This window comes from Spea bombifrons, chromosome 13, assembly GCF_027358695.1.
Source record: "Spea bombifrons isolate aSpeBom1 chromosome 13, aSpeBom1.2.pri, whole genome shotgun sequence".
Taxonomy (NCBI): domain Eukaryota; kingdom Metazoa; phylum Chordata; class Amphibia; order Anura; family Pelobatidae; genus Spea; species Spea bombifrons.
In genome coordinates this window covers 28,866,119-28,885,872 of record NC_071099.1, presented here as the reverse complement: position 1 = coordinate 28,885,872, position 19,754 = coordinate 28,866,119, and the positions used below count along the sequence as shown (strand labels likewise).

Sequence of the window (19,754 nt, the reverse complement as noted above, 5' to 3'; positions counted from 1 at the left end):
TGTTTTCTTGGCACCATGAAGCTTAAGGGAGTCTCGCTGTAACACTTGTCAAGCTAAGACCTACAAGAACGTTGGCCGTTTCTGCTTTCCCATTGAGGGCGACAAAACATGCGGAAGGTCGTAACCAGGAAAGCGCAGCGTTAGGCTTAAAAAGGCTGCAAAAGTGACCCGACAATGTAGGTTTATCATCAGGTTCGCTGAAGCGTTCTTATCAGATGACAGCTTAGAAAAATGATAACATTTAGAGACATTACTTTAAATGCCCAATGATTTTTTTTTAAAAAGCACATAGATAATGTTACATACATTTAATTTTCTACTTCTTTTGATATTACTTATTTTTGTGTTTTTCTCCATGTTTCTAGAATTTATATTTTGTTCCTATAAATTAAAAGATGTCACACAATATATTTTTTAAAAAAACTTTCATTGTTTTCTTTTTTATTTTCAAATTATTTCTGATTTTATTTCCATCCTACAAATTTTTGTTAATGTAAAATGGTTTAGGAGATTTCTGAGAAATAAGTGCAGCTTTTCTGAGGTTCACTTGGTGTTATTGTAAGGCAAGGTTCTGAGGTTATTAAAATAATAGGTTAATTGCTGCGTGACTCAGCAAACATGAAACTATTATTTCCAAGCAAGGAACCAGCAGCAAACTTACTGCAGCAGCAACAGAAGCAGACAGCAACATTTACTATCATTTTGAAATATACAAAATGTGTGTTTTGGATTGCTGTTTGAGCCAAGTACCAATTCAGAAAATAATTTCTCCTCTTTTTTTCAGCAATAAAAAACTACCGGTACATACCCTATATATATATATATATCCTAAGAAAATAGGTGAGTTCATATATAAATACAACTGCATTAAAATTAATCTGTTTCTATCACATGTGCATATATAACGGCATATATCTATATCTATCTATCTATCTATCTATCTATCTATCTATCTATCTATCTATATATATATATCAATATATATATATATAGATATATATATATCTATATTAATATCTATATCTATATATATATATATATATAAATATCTATATATATATATATTGATAGATAGATAGATAGATAGATAGATAGATAGATAGATTTATATATGCCGTTATATATGCACATGTGATAGAAACAGATTAATTTTAATGTGGTTGTATTTATATATGAACGCACTTATTTTCCTTGCTATGCCTTTACAGGATCCATTACTCTCACTATCAATAAAAATATTAAAATAAAAATAAACATAGGACCCCTGTATCATCACACTAAGCCATCTTTAGGGATAGCTGCTATTACTCCAAAGACCCCAAAGGAACCTCTACATGTAATGCACTGCTCTGATGACCTGAACAAAAGTTAAAAAATAAATAAATATAAATAATAATAAAAAAAATAACTGCAAATACCTTCCTTGACATATACATACACGTTACAATCCATTATATCTGGATATATTTGTGTCTGCTTTATGAATGTACTGTACTGTTACGAATAAAAGAGACTTGAACATAAAAAAATAAAAAACAAAAAGTTTTAAAGTCACTAAAAATTTCCAAGCCATCTCAGAAGCAGTATGAGGTTAAAAACCCCTTTGTTGCCGATGCCTAGAAAACAGATAAAAAAATATTGTTGTATGTAAGGGGGTGTTAAGACCCTTCTAAGCATGAAAGACTGGGGGGATTGTGTTGAACATAAGCAGGGTATTTGTATTTGTTTGGCACCTATACTTTTCATTGAAGTCCTAAGACAAAATAAGATTTTTTTGAATGTGTGCCCACCTTTTCATACATTAGTGCTATATTTATATAGATATGAATTTAAATGAAATTATGGATTTTCCTTAAAAAGCAATGTATGTGGGTTCTCTACAATGAGAGGGAAATCATGGCTGAGTAAAGGTCCTTTGGTCCTTCAGGCGTAATATAAGTAACGTACGTATGCGTCCTGCCCTTTTCACTTGCTGTTCCTTGGATATTTTGGATATTCCTCTCTAGTAAGTTATTTCTCCCGCTTGTTAGGTTGCTGATTGCTGTTGATTTGGTCGGCAGTGCTTGTAAAGGGAGTGAGAAGAAGGCAGAGACCTTCAGCACAGGAAATTGCAAACATTAATTTTGCAACCATTTGCTAAAAATGTGACAGTAACCCCTTTAAGGAACACTGCAATCCAAGAAGACCAGTAATAAGGGGGGGGGCACGTTTACCATGTGTATATAAGGAATGTGTAACGTATACAGAGTGTGGATGGCTATAGTTTGTGTATGTTATACGTGCAAGCCCCAGATGATGCGTCAGCCTAGCAATGCTTCTTCCTGCAGTTTTATAAAAGGAGGATTTGGAGAGTTTGAGGATCTTACCTAAGATATATAACTCATGGGAGATGATGCATTGAGGCAACACAAGGGCATGCAAGGCACAATGCCTAAAACCATTGTTGCGTGATGCATGTATACAGACATAACACCCATTAGAGATACTTCTGTTGCATATGAGATGGCACCACTTTGGAAGTGGTGGGTCATTTTGTCTGAGGGTTTGTGGCTCAAAACCCAATGGGTTACATTTATATGGCTTATTTTGTGCACCTTTTTGACCACAGATCTACTTTCTTGCCATGATTTCTATATTTCCACAATCTTGTTTTAGTGCATGTTTCCGTGGCTTCAACACCTTTGTGTAATACCCCCATTGAGTTCAGAATATTACAAAATGCAATATTTATGGGTATTTACCCAACTGGGTAAATCATTAATTTAGCTTCATTGAGGTCGGGTACACTGTGGAATCTGGTTAGTGATCTATTACTGTTTTCATTATTGTGGTTTAAAGAGTTGTTTTAACGTTATTTTACTGGCGTTAATTATACATGTTCCATTTTAGCCATTCCTTATGGCTAATGCATACATTCAGAACTGATAAACCACCAATTTCCCATTCCCACTCCCTATTCAATGTACTCTCTGTTTCGTGAATTGTTCACGAACAACAGGAAAATTCACAATGGGGGTGGGGGTTAGAAATGTAATTATAATGGTCTCATTTTCCATTTTTTTCCTGATGGGAGGAGAGATTTCTGAGTCTGCAAAAAAAATTCAATATCCACTAAAAGAACAGGCAAAAAAAAACTAAATTAATCATGGAATAGGAAAAATACTGAGAACAAAACCAATAGCATGCAGCAATAGCGCCACCTGCAGGCAAGTTGGTGAATAACATGTGTTTCATACTGACTTGTATTAGTACCTAAGAGCTTACAGGCTTTCTTTTATGAGTCTAAGTCACCCACACTTTTAATAATATTATCCATGAGGATGAATTAGTTGTGAAATCTGGATAGTTAATTATAGTGGTAATTTATTTACCCCTCTTGCACAGAATTGCCCCGTTTTTACACTGCTTCTGAATGATGTATTCAATTTAGGATAAAAAATGTGTTCATTGAAATCTAAATCTATGTTCATTTAAAGGGTACCAGGCTTTAAAAATTAAAATACAGGCGGACCACCTGCATTACTCCAAGTTATACCCCGCCCAACTACAGACAACATGGTGAATATCAAATCTATCCCCAGCATTTCATATGAAGGCAGAACTATAGAAGATACTCAGAGACAAGTAATGGAAACATCCATGTCTCCATACTTTAGTCGCAAATATATAAACTGATTAACAATATGTTCCTTTCTAAATCAACCCACCAGAAACCAAGTTAATTAGATCTTTTATATTTGTATAGTAATTGGATGGGTGATCCCTGATCTCTCCAACTGGCGCGATTACACTGCGGAGGTCTCTGTAGCGTGATGTTCCTAGGCATCGAGCGTCATTAACAGGCTCGTTATCTCTTAATCGGAGAGACGCTAAGCCGTAAGGACGGTGGTGGTCATGCAGGGGGAAATAGGCATGGTTAGAGTCGAGGTCTAGGGGCTTGGGTTTTTACCAAGACTTTTTATGTGAATATGACCGATTAATAGCTATCTATGTTACTGAATGACGCAAGAAAAGGTGTATTAATGTTCTTACTAAACACAATTTGTGCTGTTTCTATTAAAAAATAGTTTTTTTGGGGCTGTGGATATATATGATACTCTAGCAAACTCTCCGAGGGGAAGGAAACAGGAACAGAAGGATTTGGGTCTCAAAGAGACATTATGCATCTCGAGGCTGGGCTTTCCGTTGGGCAGACCAAGTATGTGCTGAGAGCTGCCATGTTTCTCACTGGGATTAGTATTAGTAACCCCATCCAAGCTTTGCAAATCTTGGCTGATCTCTGCCCTGACCTCATCCATTTACACGGACATGGGGCAAAGGGCAAAACATAGTTTATGTGTTTCACACAACAAAGTTATTAATAATCATTAGGTCTGCGGCTGATAAAATCAATGGACTGGCTCGCCAATAATTGTTATTTCGTTATTCTGTGTTTTTATAGTCATAAATCATATTACTTTTTTTTTACTTTTAGAACTGGTTTAAGGACTGCAAATCCTTTTTTGTCCCACATACAAATTATTATTTTCCTTGTCTGTTTGTGGGTTAAGACTCTTTTGAAACGCAGTCAGAAAAATCCCACGTTAGTTTTCCATTCCTAAACTCGTGGCTAAACATTAAACATTTTCTAACTAGGGTTTTCTAGAAATCCATGCTAAATAAAGTCACGGCTCATCGGTTTGCAATTCGTCATCATATATTGCTATGACAACGTCACACACAAAAAAAAATCTATACCGCTGAGAGCACGTAATAATAGGTATATGCTACTATAAATGATATAGATTGATGACATCATAATTATAAGCTACAATCATTTCCAGGGCAGATTTTCTTTGAATTTAATTTGACACAAGGGAAGCTCAATAACAATTTATATAAGGTAAGATATTGTCATACCTGGAAACTCTCTCCCTCTTCTGGGGTGGGGTGGGGCTAGAACCGGACAGCCTTTAATGGGAGGGAAGTGGGCAGGGAGCAGGTGGCACATGGGCGGGGCAGTGCGCGCACCCAACACCACTCCCCTCCGTGGAGAAAAAAGAAAATGGCCCAGAGACTCAGGGGAAGTAGGACTTCATTCTGAGACTCTGGGTCAAACCAGGCATGGATATTAGTTGTGGTGTTTAACGTCCGTTTTAATGTCATATTTAACCTTATCATCATTAGGGTAATTATGGCAAATATATATTTTAGGTTAATTGTCCATATTTGGTGTCCTTCTGGCTAGTCGACCTGATAAGCTTGTTATTAAAGGAATAATTAAAGAGAGACTTTAGTTTTACTGTGAGGAAAGCACTGTCGCTCATTAGACCTCCTGGGAGAATGGGAAACAACCCATATACCTAGAGAGGATTCTGATGAATCTCTATATATACATGTAAAAAAAGGCAGTTGCCAGGTAACACTCTGCTATCATAGGTATTAACTTGTATATGATGATGGAGTGTACATGACTCCTTATAACTCCTTATGTCAGCCCTATTCTCTTTACAGTAATTGTATGGCCTAGTTAGTTAATAAAACCATTAGCCAACCATAAAAGAGCAGCCAGTGTAGCGTGACATACACAAATTTCCTACCGAGTACCCCGAGTACTATAAAAATACTTTCTTAGGAGGAGGGCTCTAAAATGTACCCCTTAATGTTATAAACAGGATAGTAGGCAAAGGTAAGCACTACAGCAGTGGCAATATCTTAAAACCTCAAAACATATCTAATAAAACACTGATTGTGGATAACACATGAAGGCTAAATACCTGTTATACCTACTACAGTTTTATCGAGGTTTTTGCACTAGCAATTCGATTGCTATGCAAACAGAAGATAGTTCATGGCAGGGCACAAGGTGGCCCTGGCACTAAGGCCCTAGGCCACCTCATGATGTAGGTGCATCCGATGGATGGATATGCGCGGCCACACATGTTTTTATGGTCATGTAGGGTGCAGCCTGATTTGCCACTGGAGCTGCAGATCAGGTTGTCGAGTATGGGGCGCTGATGACCAGATGGCCACTTGGGGCCTGCTTCATGGAACCACAACCTTGATTAATCAAACCCCAGTTAAGGAGGACACGTTCACAACTTATATACCCAATGCATGACAACATATAGATATTCATCTTTTTCTTGATAAAACCAGCTTGCGCATGACATAATATGCATACAATACACACTTTACTTTAGTACATCTCGCTTTTTTCCTTTTCTCATGTAAACATGTTTATGTGTATCGTTGTGTTATGCATGAAGGAGTTAAGTGGCTGTTTGTCCCAAGATCTGAATGAGTTTAGTATTTCTGTACCTTTTCTCTCAAAGTCTCCCTCCTCTCCAAATCACTTCATTCCGGTTTCCATGACAATGTGATTTTCCATTCTCTGTATAAAACAAAAGATAATATTTCTTCCAGTCCTTTCTAAATAGGAAAATAATAAGCAGATTTACTGCTCTGCCTTCTTTACAACCGGCTTTTTCATAAGGAAATATAAAGTTTGCGAGAGCTGCAATAACATTATATAGACTACAGACGCATGTATATTAGACCCAGTAGATAGAATTGTTGACAGCTTCCTACGTTGTCTGCTTTTCGAGATTTTGATATTTAGGAAGGGAAGTTATAGTATTGTGCTTACAGAAAAACAGCGTTATGTACAATGTAAAACATGCTTTTTTTCTTTTTAATATAATATATATATATAATATAATATACTAATGAACATAATTTAAATATCCACATCTACTTCCTTGATTTATCTTATAACTGTAGTTATCTAATATTAATAGTTACTTGGGCTCCCCCTGCTTAAATTCAATTAACTGTGGGTTTTGGGCTTGAGTCCATGTTGTCTTGAATCCTAATTCTTACACCTGGGTAAACAACATATTCATCGTTATTTTGTTTACCTGAATATTAATATAAGAATGGACTCTGATAGGATACAACGTAAATCATTCAAGGTTCTGAATTTTGGAAACAAAATAAACTTGTAGCGTGCACGCTAAGTGGGGCTGTGTTTAGGGGTATTTTTAAATGAGATGGACTGAGGGATAATAATTGACTTTGTTACAATGCACGGTGTCAACAAGCGGGGCCGGTCTGGCAATGAGCCATGTTTTTCTGTTGCAGCACTCGATCTGCTGCTGGAGTTAGTATGTGTTGCTGTGTGCCGATGGCCAGTCCGGACCTGCTGGTGAGATCAAAACATCTCAGCCAGATTCAACTGCTAGAACACGTCAGTGAAAACACATGTGTACTGAACTATTTCCCTCCTAGGATATACTGTGCATGTGTAAAACACAATGTGCACCATATCCCTAAAGTGTCCCTCTTAAGGAGGGTCTGTGCCTCTTTTGGACCCAATCTCCATATCACTAGTACCTCTCCTGATGTACCTCTCTCTTTTGTACCTTATATGACCAAAAGTATCTGGACACCTGACCATCACACCTATACGAGCTTGTTGGACAGACCATGCTAAAACCATAGGCATTAAACATAAGCTTGATTTTATACACCTGTTAGCAATGAGTATGGCCGAAACACCTAAACTCAATAATTAGGAGGGATGTCCCAATACTTTTGGTCATATACAGTGTAGAAGCTCAGAATGTTTGGTGGAAGTTTTGCCTTCTGAGATCATATGCATAGAAATGGCCCTAAACTAAGTGTGGTCCGGGCTTTTCCTAATTGGGTTACTTTACTTTAGTTTTCAAGTAAGCGATCCATAGTCATATATTATGACTAAATTCTCAATGATTTCATCTGAGTTTGGATGGGTGCCCCTTCAGAATAATAGGCAATCTGCAGTTAGTTGCATCGAATTTTCTGCAACATTGATCAAAGCTGTAATTAATACCGCATTGCTAAACCAAGACAGCAGCTGCAAACTAAAGGTAATAATATTTTTCCTTGTATTGATGTGTCCTTGATTGAGAGAAAAAAATAACTGTTCTACGGTGATACAAATTATTGATTTATCCCAAACTAGCCGGCTAAACAGATCCTAAATCAGGTCTGTCTTTTGATAATCAGCAGTGACGAACTAGGAACAATATATGGGGGGGGGGGGCACATATGATACCACAGTCCAAACTGGGGGGGGGTCACTAATAAGTTCCACCACTAAATCATGCCACTGAAAAAAATAATTATATTTAAATAAGATGCCAAAAATACCAGAGTATTGCAGTATGCAAAGCTAGCTTTTTTATTGGATTAACATAATTTTCCTCTCTTCCTCAGGTATTACTTCAGACCTGAAAAAGAGGGGAAAACTCTCAAAAGCTTTTCTTTATAGTTTACAAATAAGTGCAGGGACAGAGCGCCTGGTTGTTGTGAGCAGAGCCGTAGTTGGCTCCTTTTGCCTTCGAGGCAAAGGAATATTGTGCCACCCCCAGCTGTTTTTTTTTTACAGAGCGTGGGGGTTATGACGTCATATTCCAGCGCTCAGCATCAATAGCCGCCGCATAGTGATTAGGGAGCAGGGAAGCTGAGGTCTGACGTGACAGACCTCGCGCTCCCTAATGTTGGGCCGGTGGGAGGGGGATTGTGATCTCGCCAATCAGTCCTGGGGGGATCACAATCTTGCTTCTTCCTGGCGCAGCCCTTTAGACCGGCCCAGGGGAGGCGGCCTCTCCGCTTGCCCCTCCCCTATAGATATGCTACTGTTTTAGGGGCTTTGTGGTGAATCTCATTGCTGCTAGCAATGTTATTCACCACGGGGCCCCAAGAACACGGGGCCATTGGGCACTGTGCCCCTTGGTCCTGCAGTTGGGGTTGAGGGGGTTCAAAATTCAGTGGGGGGGCAAGGAATAATCTAGGAGGGGGCAATTGCCCCCTGTAGCGACGCCTTTGATGATCAGCACCATGATAAGGCCCGTTACAGTATGTGCCATCCCATCTTACAGAGATGTAATCACGGGGAATGGTATGACACGCGCCAGTATTCTTACCTGAGTCATATTTTTATAATAAAACATAACAACTCTAGGCAAAGGGGTATTTGAAGAATTTTGGACCTGCCCAGAGGGCCAATAAACCCCTTGCCCCCCCCCTGAATGTTCACCAACCCAGTTCAGGAGCTATCATTACAGGAGATGCGTTCATATGGGGGGTTTGGTAGAATTCTCTCATGTATTTGCAGCAGGTAGTGTCCCTTAAAAAATGCTTTATTCAGGACCAGCCGAGCCATTCTTGAGGCAGAAGTTTGCTGAGATTCGGCCTTTGTAAGGCCCGACTGGGAGTAACAAGGTGGCCCTGGCACTTTAAAGCCAGCGTCCGCCTTTGACAGAAGCACGGCCAGTGGCTGGATGTGCTTGGCCACAGATTATAATTTTATACTCACATAGCATTGATGTTTCTGTTTACTGCGGCCACCCCTGGATAAGCGTTATTATGACTGAAAACATCACCTTAAGAGTATATCAAGCACATAACTTGAGTATACTGCCCTCAGCCACTCACACAATGTAGACAGCCTCTCTAATGATACACTCTGACACAAGACACACTCTGTGGTGGCTTCAGACAGGAAGTGCCCATGGGACAAACCACTTGAGGCAGGGGTAGGTGGAAACCATTCTCACATGTACTTACAGGGACACAACAGACATCACATGCACTTTAATGCATATGAGAGTTACATGATGTCTCAGCTTAACACATCTCCCTGTGGGATGTCTATTCAGACACTCATGCGCATTCATTGAGTTTTTGCCTAAATTGTATTTATAATGAATAAAACCATTACACACACACAGCTTTCAAGGACAAAGTGTCAGGAAATAAGGGGAATATACATGCAAAAATAGTGCCTTTATTATTTGTCATTATTATATTTGGATTATTTTACATTTGAATGCTTTTAAAAGATATCATTCTGATAATATTTACATACAATGTGATATACCTACATATGTGTGGAAAATAAAGGCGAGTACACGTACTGGAGTGGAAACATTGGAACTTGAGTCTGTCACTATACTGCCCCCTAGTGGCTTCCACTGATATATACTCACCATCCCAGGTTCCACTGCAAGTAATGCCATTTAGCAAAAACTCAATCCGTGTAATATTTTTGGATATATTAATTTTAATATTACTTTATAGTTCCACACACTAAATAAACCTGTCTAAAACTGATTACAAAAAGTAATGTATATGTGATATAAACTCATTGTATGTGTATTTTTGATGATTTGTCCATTAAGTTATCACTAGCACGTTGCTAAAATGTGTAATGGGGACGGTCCCGTTTTCAGGGGTTTTTTTAAAAATAAAACTGAGTTCAGTCCAGTTTTTGGAAATCCATTTCTACGCATATCTGATGAAAGCAGCATACCAAATGACCAAACTAAACTTTCCCTGTCTTGGAGGGACAGTCTCTCCGCGGGGTCTAAATCCCTCTTTTTTCCCTCTGATGTCCATCTTTTCTAGGAACTCAGAATGTTGGCTGTGTATGAGTATATCTACAACCCTAAAAGCCACAATTGTTTAGAAACATAAGGAAATAGGTTTATGAAATATATTGTATATGCCTTTGATGCTCAAATCCATAACCTTATTATATATTACTTATTTAGTTGTAGATTTGCAGAAATTAGGGGATTGTGGCGCTGTAACCATGCATTTTCATAACCATGTGTTACTTAAATTGAGAAGGCGGTGAATACGTGGAAAAGCCTCCCAGCAGAACTGGTAGAGGTTAAAAGAGTGAGGAAATGTCTATAGTGAATCTGAAGACAAGACCAATGACCGGATAAGACCAGTCCCTGCAGCAGAAATAACGGGCAGACTAAATGGGCCGAATGGTTCTTATCTGCCATAAAATTCTATGTTTTTGTGTTGCTGTTACCTTTTGTATTTGTAAGCAATATGTCCCCGCACCCAGCAAGAAATATATTATAGTATAGTTTTCCAGTTCACAAACTAAGCAGTAACGTACACAGAGCAGTCCTAAAGGTTGTACAACTTGGGTCTCGCCGCAGCGCTTTGTGTTCCATGCCCTGCCCAACGTATGGTTATGACAAGTAGGTACTTTTGAGCTCTTCCTATCATCGGCTGATCAGTCTTTTCAGTTCTACCGCACCAGTAGCTGGTACTGTCGCCAACCACAACTGACTCATATGGCGAAGGGGGAGGGGGAGCTCCAGACACCCCTGCAAGTTTTTAGGTTTGGGTGTAAGCCTCGGAACTATAAAGAGCTTCCAGTCCTTCCTATCCCTCCCTGCTGATCTGGAGAAATGGAGACACAAAGGGTACAAATGTTATTTGGGGTAAAAAAAAAAGTACAGCCAATAGGATTTAAGCGTGGGTACTGTGACTGGTTGCCATTAATGGCTGAAAAAATAGAAAATAATCAAGGTGTTGCAATGACCCAGTCTTTGTAAAGAAGAGTGGGCCAAACTTCCTCCACACAATAACTGGGTTATTGCCACACCTCGCATGACCCAATTTTCAGCCAAGCTTTAGCTGTCGGACAGATAGCCTCACATTTGACTTTAGAATACTTTGGTCCACGGAGGAGTTCATGGCTGACTCAGTGACTACAAGCTTCCCCGTGGCTGCAAAACAAACCAAATCATCACCCCCCCCCACCACCGTGCTTGACAGTTGGTATGAGATGTTTGTGTGGATACGTTGTGTTGGGTTTTTGCCAAACGTGGCGCTGTGCATTATGGCCAAACATCTCCACTTTGGCCTTGTTAGTCCAGAGAACAGTGTTCTAGAAGTCTTGGGGTTTGTTCAGATGCAACTTTACCAACCTAAGCCGTGCTGCCATATTTTTTAGAGAGAAGAGGCTTTCTCTTGTGAACCTTTGCCCTCTTTTCCCTGAATCATCTGAGGATTTCGGTTCCTCTCTCCTCTCCTCATGTCCCAGTTAAGATGTCCTATCCTTGCTTAAAGGAGAAGTGTCCGAGGATCCTAGCTTCTCACTCCATCCCTTGTGGTCCTGGTTCCCTGTCCTTTGTTGTGTCCCGTATCATGTATGTCTTGTCTGGCTAAGTTTCTTGCTCGGTCTCCTTGTTCCCTGTTTCTCTGTCTCCCTTGCTTGCTATGTTCTGCTGTTTCTCTGCTTAGCTTCCCTACTCCCAGCCTGCAGCATCCTGCACATTCGTCTCATGCCTGCTCCAGGGTGCCTGCAGGATATCACTGTTTTGTTCTGGGCATCATCCGCTGCCCAGATGCCTAGATGCCCACCCGGGAGAGTGCAGTAGCCCTGCGCCAGGCCCTGTCCAACTCCGCTACATGAACTCCATCTTTGGGCGCTCTGGGTCATTACAGTCGTCTGTATGGACCCAGCCCCTGACAAAATCATTGTTATTATGTCCTGAAATAATAGAGGGTGTACTTTTTGGGACACCTGACCATTACACCAATGTAGTTGGTCCCCACTTTGCACTTTGGAGTCTTTACACAAGATTTGGGAGCCCCTCTGTGAGAAGTTTTCCTCATTCATCCAGTAGAGCATTTGTGAGACCCAATGCGCTTTGTAACCACCTCGAGCATTCATCCAGTAACCTCTGTTAACATAATTTGAAGCTGACTGCAGTATGAGATTTTCCTAGGGGTCCCTGAAAATGGCATTCAGTGCACTAATGGGTAATCTGCCAGGGCACCAACACTAAGTAGCCAGAGAGGAGCTATGCAGTGTATTGTAGCCTGGTGGTGAGTGCTAAGCGGGGCCACTTATATTGTGCATAGTTGCCCTCAAGGGTCTAAATCCAGCACTGGGTGGAAGCGACACAAACGCTTTATATATTCTGATCTTATCTTGTTTCTATTTTGTAAAAAAAAAGTATTATCCCAAAAAGTCTCTAAAACAAGCCAACGGTCTATCACACTTTAATCATTAAAGTAGCATTTTCCCCATACGCTCCGCCTGTGACCTCCTTTAAAATGTACATGACCTGGCCAGATCCTCCCAGCGTCGTACACATCAGGTACTGAATTACCAACATGGAACCCGTCCATCATGATCCCAGATGATGAATGAACGTAATGAGCAATCGACAGGCGTATCTTTAACTCGTTGCCAAAATGTGTTAAAAAAAAGGAAAAAGAGGATGTAAAATTTAGGTATTATTTCAATACAATAACCTGTCATTAAAATGTGAACTTAATCAGCATAACATAAAACTTGCTTATACGTTAACACTTTATGAAGGCTTACTGCTTTTTTAAAACATTTTACCTAACCTAAAAATATCTATGCTATTTCTCTTAACACTTTCGCCAGCGTTACCAGGGTACATGCGCCTTCTTCGATGGAGAACTCATTTTGGTTATTTTAACATTTTTCATAACTGATTGAGGGCTTAGTAGAGATATCTTTTCAAAGCGGAGGCGTTAATGCATCGTGTTCTACAAAGTGCGTTAAAGGGGAAGTCCCATGAAAAAAAAAAGAATATTTTTATTTGAGCATTAAATGTATCGCTGTCATAATGTAGTTTAGAACTTTTTTCCAATGTACCTTCCTTTCTCCCCGGACCTGGGGGTCGCTATTGTTGTCAATCATGTTATACTTTGGCTTATTCGAGCAAGGTCCTCCTCACCTGTTGTTTCTGTGTGTCATCTTGTCATGTTATATACTCATTGTTGTGTCTTGTCTAGCCTTTGTACAGCGCTGCAGAATCTGACGGCGCTACATAAATAAAAATAATACAGTAATGCTAACAAAGTCCTTTTCTTCCTAGACTTTTCCAAGTCAGAAGGACCAGACCCCCTGAGTGTTTAAGACTGAGAAAATCTATTGATTTCAAGGCAGTATCTCCAATAGCTTGGACTTGGATAATAGGACACAAAAAATATTCATAATAATACGCGATAGCTGCATATTTGTTATGTAAACCATCTTTTTTTTTTTTTTTTTTTTTTTACATTAAATGTAAATTTTGGAAAAAAAAATGATTTTAATGTCATACTAGTAATAAAAAAATGGGAGTTCCCCTTTAATGCAATTATATCCAAGCCATGTAGATGATGTACTGTTAAATATGTTTTGAACCATCTAAATATACTTTTTTTAACCCATCTAAAAAGTGTTAATACAAGATATAAACATTTTTTCTGCTCTGTTGATGAATGTGGGCATAGCGTTAGATAATAGGGTGACGGGTGCAATCAACATTTACACAGTCTTTGGTTGCGTCATTTTCTTTAACGTGGCGTCACAATTTGTCCCGATTCGGACAGGCTAAGCATCTTTGTATTTGACTCTGAAGTGCATTGAAAATACTCATGTCTTGACCTTCGCTCGACAGGAATCTTTGGATTACATCGCAAGCCTCTCTGAGTTCATGGGCACGGCTAGAGCGATTCTCAGATTTAATTTCGCTCTCTGAGATCTTTTTGCCAGATTTGGGGACTGGATTGGGGAAGCCGATTTCGGACTGGTCTTCTGAGCATCCAGCAGGTAACACGTCGCCAACCGTCACCTTCTGAATCGGATAACAGGCGGTCTCGCTTCCAAACTCTTCCTGCCCAACGTCACCCTCTTCTTTGATCACGATCCTTCTGTACGCACCCGAACTCGTAGGTGTTTTTTTAGAACCATGGATACTCCTCGCATCGCCCTGCATCATGGAGAACGGGATGTCTTCTTTCAGGGGATCATGTTTTACAAAGCATAACATTCTGAACCCCTCTGACTTCTCAAAACAAGTTTTTATCGTACGGGGCCTTATTCTCAACCAGGCCTTGTTCATAGTATAACTAGCCTCCACCAGTGACATATTGGAAATATGATGGGACAGGTCGGGTCCTCGGTTGATGCTGGTGTCTTCTTCTAGTCTTTCATGGAGCAGCTCCCGGTAGAATTCATTGAATTCATGGATGAGGTCTTCGCCAAATTGCTGGTTGGAAGTCAGATTATCTTTGGAGAGGATACATAAGGAGATATTTCTGAGTTTGAGTTTTGGTACAGAGTTATGTGCAGTGAAAGCCAAGATAACGTTCCTTTCTTGTTGGGAAAGCTTAGCGTCCCAGTTCAAAAGCCAATCCGCAAATAAACTCTCCGTCAAACAGCCATCCTTGCTGGTCTTCAACGTGACGGGAGAAAGGGAATGCGTTCCTAGGGTTCTTGGGGGTAGATTGTGAGTGACCAATAGCTTCAGCCTCTCGGTGCCATTCAGGTTGCAGCATAACCAAATACAGACTGCCTCCTTTTTCTGGCCGGCGACATTGCCGCGGTTTGTTATGATTCTGAACTGAAAGGGAGAACCCACAGCACAAAATATGTTATCGGAACTATAGTCTTCTGCAACTTGGGTAAGGAAACATGCGTCCTGCGCATTTTCCTCGTAATATTGCATATTGTGTTCTGCTTGTTCGTTGGGTTCACATTTTTCTTCCATAATTTGATTACCCCTTACCAATTGGTAGCAGTCGTATCTTTTTTCCGTCGATCTGTTGAGCTCAATTTGCATCATTTCTGTAACGTCTGGAAGGATTTTAACACTTTCACCTTGCGCCTCGCCATCTTGTCTTGTGTCGCTTGGTGGGACCTCTGCTCTGTAGAAAAGACGATACCTCTCTTTCCACCTCCATAACCAGCCATTGGAAGGTTTAAACTGCGTGCATCCAATCTCCTTGGCAATCGCTTCTGCTCTTCTCATGAGGATAGGTCCTGAAATCGGTAGCCTTTTGGTTTTGGCAAAGAGGAGCCACTCCAGCAACGCCTCGTCCACCTTGGCATGCTTGAAAGGCCTGTTCCTTTTCCGGCTGGGGTTTTCATTGTGGTTCCAGCGCTCCAAGATTTCATCCCTCTTTTTCATCACTCGGCTGATTGTTGACTGCGACAAGCCCATGTTCCTAGCCACCGAAGACTGAGAGGCCTTCGGCTGCTGGAGAAGCTCCAGAATTTTAACTTTTTCTGCCAAGGTGGAGTCCCGGCGCTTCTTGGCAGGAGTGGCGGAATTCATCTCTGAAATAAATATTGTGTTACAAATTAAAGAAAAGATGGACACTATAATGCTCGTAAGCAAGGCAAGCCTTTACAACAAATATTTTTTGAGCATATATCATGAATATAGCTGAGATGGACCTTACAAACATATCACTGTCAATAGTTTGGGGTTTGTATATATTTTGGGGGTAAACGGCTTTTTATGGAACAGAAGTCACTGGGAGTCAATTGTATAAACGTATTATACTTATTATTTTGTTAATAAATAGACAATATGTTATTCGATGTTCTGTAATCGGCTGACACAGCATACACGGAATTGTTAACATTGCAAGCAGACAAAAAAGGGTGAAATCTGTAATGAATCTATTCCAGATAGTTATTCCAGAGGTTAAGATATACACCGCAACTAAACAAATGATTTAAATAGCGCATACGCGGGTTATTCTACAATGCAGGAAGGGGAGTGATAAAGTGGCTCTAGGTTTTTTGGGGGTCCGAAGCAAAAAGATTTACCATAAGCGATGTATTTAATCACACAAGTTACAGAAACAATACACATTGTTGCTTCTTTCGTTAAAAGTAAATAATAGTATAAGTGTAACATTATGATGACTTTGTATCACACATGCGTTGTCTCTCTTTGTAGGTAATGGGGGTCTCTCGCCACCTGCGTAACCTAAGGTATGCTAAAGCTGTACGGTGCGTAGAAGTTTAATGCATTACGACAAACTGTTTTCAACTCCATGCTTCCGAGATGCTATATATATATATATTATATATATATATATATATATATATATACGTACCAGTAATAGATCACTGAATTATACGGAATTTGTGAAAAGGTAAGCGATTCCGTAATATTACGCAGGTTAATAACTGAAACCAGGCCCGGGGGAAAGTGGCTAAAAGTCCACAGCGGTTGCCAGTGGTACAAAGACCTTATTGTACGATCTCTTGACTCCCCGAACAACTACTAGGAGTTTAACCCTTGCACGCAAGAAGGGACGGGAATCAATAGCTCACGAAATGCCCATGCTGCTGGCACCGAATGGATTTTTAATGAGTAATTCCCGTGCCGGCTTTGTCCGTCGGGGAAGGCGGCGGCAGAGCAGAAATAACAAACCTACCTGTCTGAGCCTTGGACATGCCACCAAGATACGGTTCCCGAAAGAAACAAAGCAGCCAAAAATAGAGCTTTTTTTGGGGTTATTTTTTTAAAGGCCCTTTTAGCCGCCACTCACAGGCCAGCTCTGTGTCTGCTGTGGGGTTGAATGAACCTTCCCAACACACAGGGATCCGGAAGGGAATTCTCAGTGGAGGATCATGGGAAATGTAATATTAACCCTCGCCGGTCCACACTCTCCATTGCCCTGCCCTCTATGCAGTAACAATTCTTTTGTCCATCATGGAGAAGACTCGCTGTTTAACAATAGACTAATTTAAATGACTTGTGGGCTAATTATCTAGCTGGGGTCTGTGTAATACGACGGGACGGGAATGTCTCTTTAATGCAGATGGACTTTAAAACTTCAGTCCGGGGATCCGCAGTGGAATTAATGTAATGCTGCAGCGAGTGACGGCTTTCCCGGGCATTTATCCCGTTGAGTCGTTGCAAAGTAATAAAGACAAGAGAAGGTTAAACGGTTCATTTTTTTTCCTCACAAAAAATATATATTTTATAATGTCGGAAAATTAGGAATATCTTTTAAATCAGATGGTGGACTTTCCACCAAAATACTATTTTTTGCAAATGAAAGGGAAACCCCCCTAAATTACCCCTACCCCCTCCCTTTCCTCCTCTGTTCCCTGCCCTACATTCAGTTGTGTGGGTTTTTTTTCCTCTAAAAAAAAATGTTTTTCTCTAAAAAAAAATGTTTTTTAAAGTAACTGTGATTTTTTTTTTAAAAACCACTGTAAAAACACAGCAAAAACAACTGCCAGAACATTCTATATTGTAACGCTTTACAAATTGCAAACGGTTAAAAAATAATAATAGTAAGCACTTAACTGTAACCTTAAAAAAAAACTGTACATTAACATAAAAAAAATATTGTCTCTGGTGTTTAAAACCTATTTTCCCAGCATGCAATTAATATCTTCTTGCAGATTGGCTTTCCTTTCTATTTTTTTTAACCCTTTGCTAGATGTTTGAGAACTAAAGCAGAACTCAATAGAATTCTTGTTTAACACTTTTTTACTTATGGTACAGCGCTGCGGAATATAAGGGCGACATATAAAACAATAAATAAATACATTTGGTTTTGTGAATTGTTTCCCACTAAATACAGTATAAAAAAGTTACAGAAAAAGTGTATTTGTTTCATTATTATTATTTATTGTTTTATATTCCGCAGAGCTGTACAATGGGTAAGCAGGACACGTCAAGTAAAATATAACACAAGAAGCAACAGGTGAGGGTTGGTATAAGATGCCATGTTGCCTTTTTTCATAGAGAATAAATTATTTCTTTTGTAGGTCAAATGAACCATCTATTAAAGCTGCTGTTCCACCTACTCAGATAAACGTAACACTTCACTTAGTGGCTGCTGTTACATTTATGTGAGTTGGCGGAACAGCAGCTTTAATAGCAGGTCGGACTTTAAGCACTTTAATGCCAGTGGCCACCTGATGGCATAAGTGCGGCTGACGGCTGGATATGTGTGGCTATGTTTTCACGCTCACGTGGCATGCGGCCGGGCGTATCCAGCCAGTGGCCGGACACTGTAGCCCCCGATCTGCCGCACAGGTGATCTCTCACGCAGGTGAGTGTGTGTGGCCCTGTCAACCAGCACCAGGTGGCCAGTCCGGGCCGGAATTGCAGTATGAAAAAACTGGCCTATACTTACTGGCCTATAGTTGCCTGACAGACTTTTTTGTGAATGGGCAGAACCTTTGCTAATTTCCAATCTTCTCGGACGACTCTCGTTAACAACAATTTGTTAAATTATTTGCTAGTGCACCACTAAACTCGTTTAATAACTTTACATCCCATCAGGCCCCATTGACTGATCAAATAACTGATTAGTCTTTTTTGCTAATTGAGGTCCCTTTCCTTTATTTTCATTTGTAAAAACGGAACAGAAATATTAATTGAGGCCATCAGCTAGACCTTTATCCTCTTCTACATACTTTCCTTCTTTACTTATCCTTGTTTTCCTTCCCTTATTTATGAGTCTAAAAACATTTTATCTCCCTTTTTTTTTTACTGATGGGACAATTCTCTCTTCTGCGTGGGATTTGGCAGTTCTTAGAACTTGGTTGCCTATTTCTGCCTAATCTTTCTTACTTTTCTCACTTTGGGTTTGCGTTACTAAATACTAATACTAAAACGTTTTGTTTTTTTACTGTTTTTTTTTACTATTTTGGCCACTTCTGATGTCAGTGCCTTTGGTGAGAATAATGAATCCTTGATATCTATTTCCTAGACCAGGGGCGTCCAACCTGCGGCACTCCAGCTGCTGCAGGACTACATCTCCCATAATGCTTTTTCAGCTAAGGGGCTGGCTGAGGAGGATGGGAGATGTAGTCCTGCAGCAGCTGGAGGGCCGCAGCTTGGACGCCCCTGTCCTAGACATACGTCATTGATGCATACATTCTTTAGTTACCGGTGTTACAATATATCTATTTTTCCTCCTCCCCCTTGCTACCGCTGCTAAAACCAGGAAGCTTACTTAAGTACACTTAGTCCGTAATCAGTCCTTTATCTTAGATTCAGGATAGTTTTATGCCTCTCCAATTCATGTTGAAATTCCCTCACTGTATGAGCCCACCTCTGCTGGGAGACTGATCCATTTATCTGCCACCCTCTCAATTAATAAAACTTCATGAAACCACTTACCATTTACCG

At 40.0% G+C, this 19,754-nt stretch overlaps 1 protein-coding gene across 1 annotated transcript; it reads right to left on the bottom strand.

Moving 5' to 3' along the window:
- Nucleotides 1–13,905: 13,905 nt before the first annotated feature.
- LOC128471847 (tigger transposable element-derived protein 4-like) lies at nt 13,906–17,190 on the bottom strand. The gene is made up of 2 exons (XM_053453825.1): nt 17,035–17,190; nt 13,906–15,919 (listed from the first exon to the last, which is right to left on the bottom strand). The coding sequence occupies exons 1-2, from the start codon at nt 17,051–17,053 to the stop codon at nt 14,166–14,168; spliced, it is 1,773 nt and encodes a 590-aa protein (XP_053309800.1). The 5' UTR covers nt 17,054–17,190; the 3' UTR covers nt 13,906–14,165.
- Between the last annotated feature and the right edge of the window lie 2,564 nt (nt 17,191–19,754).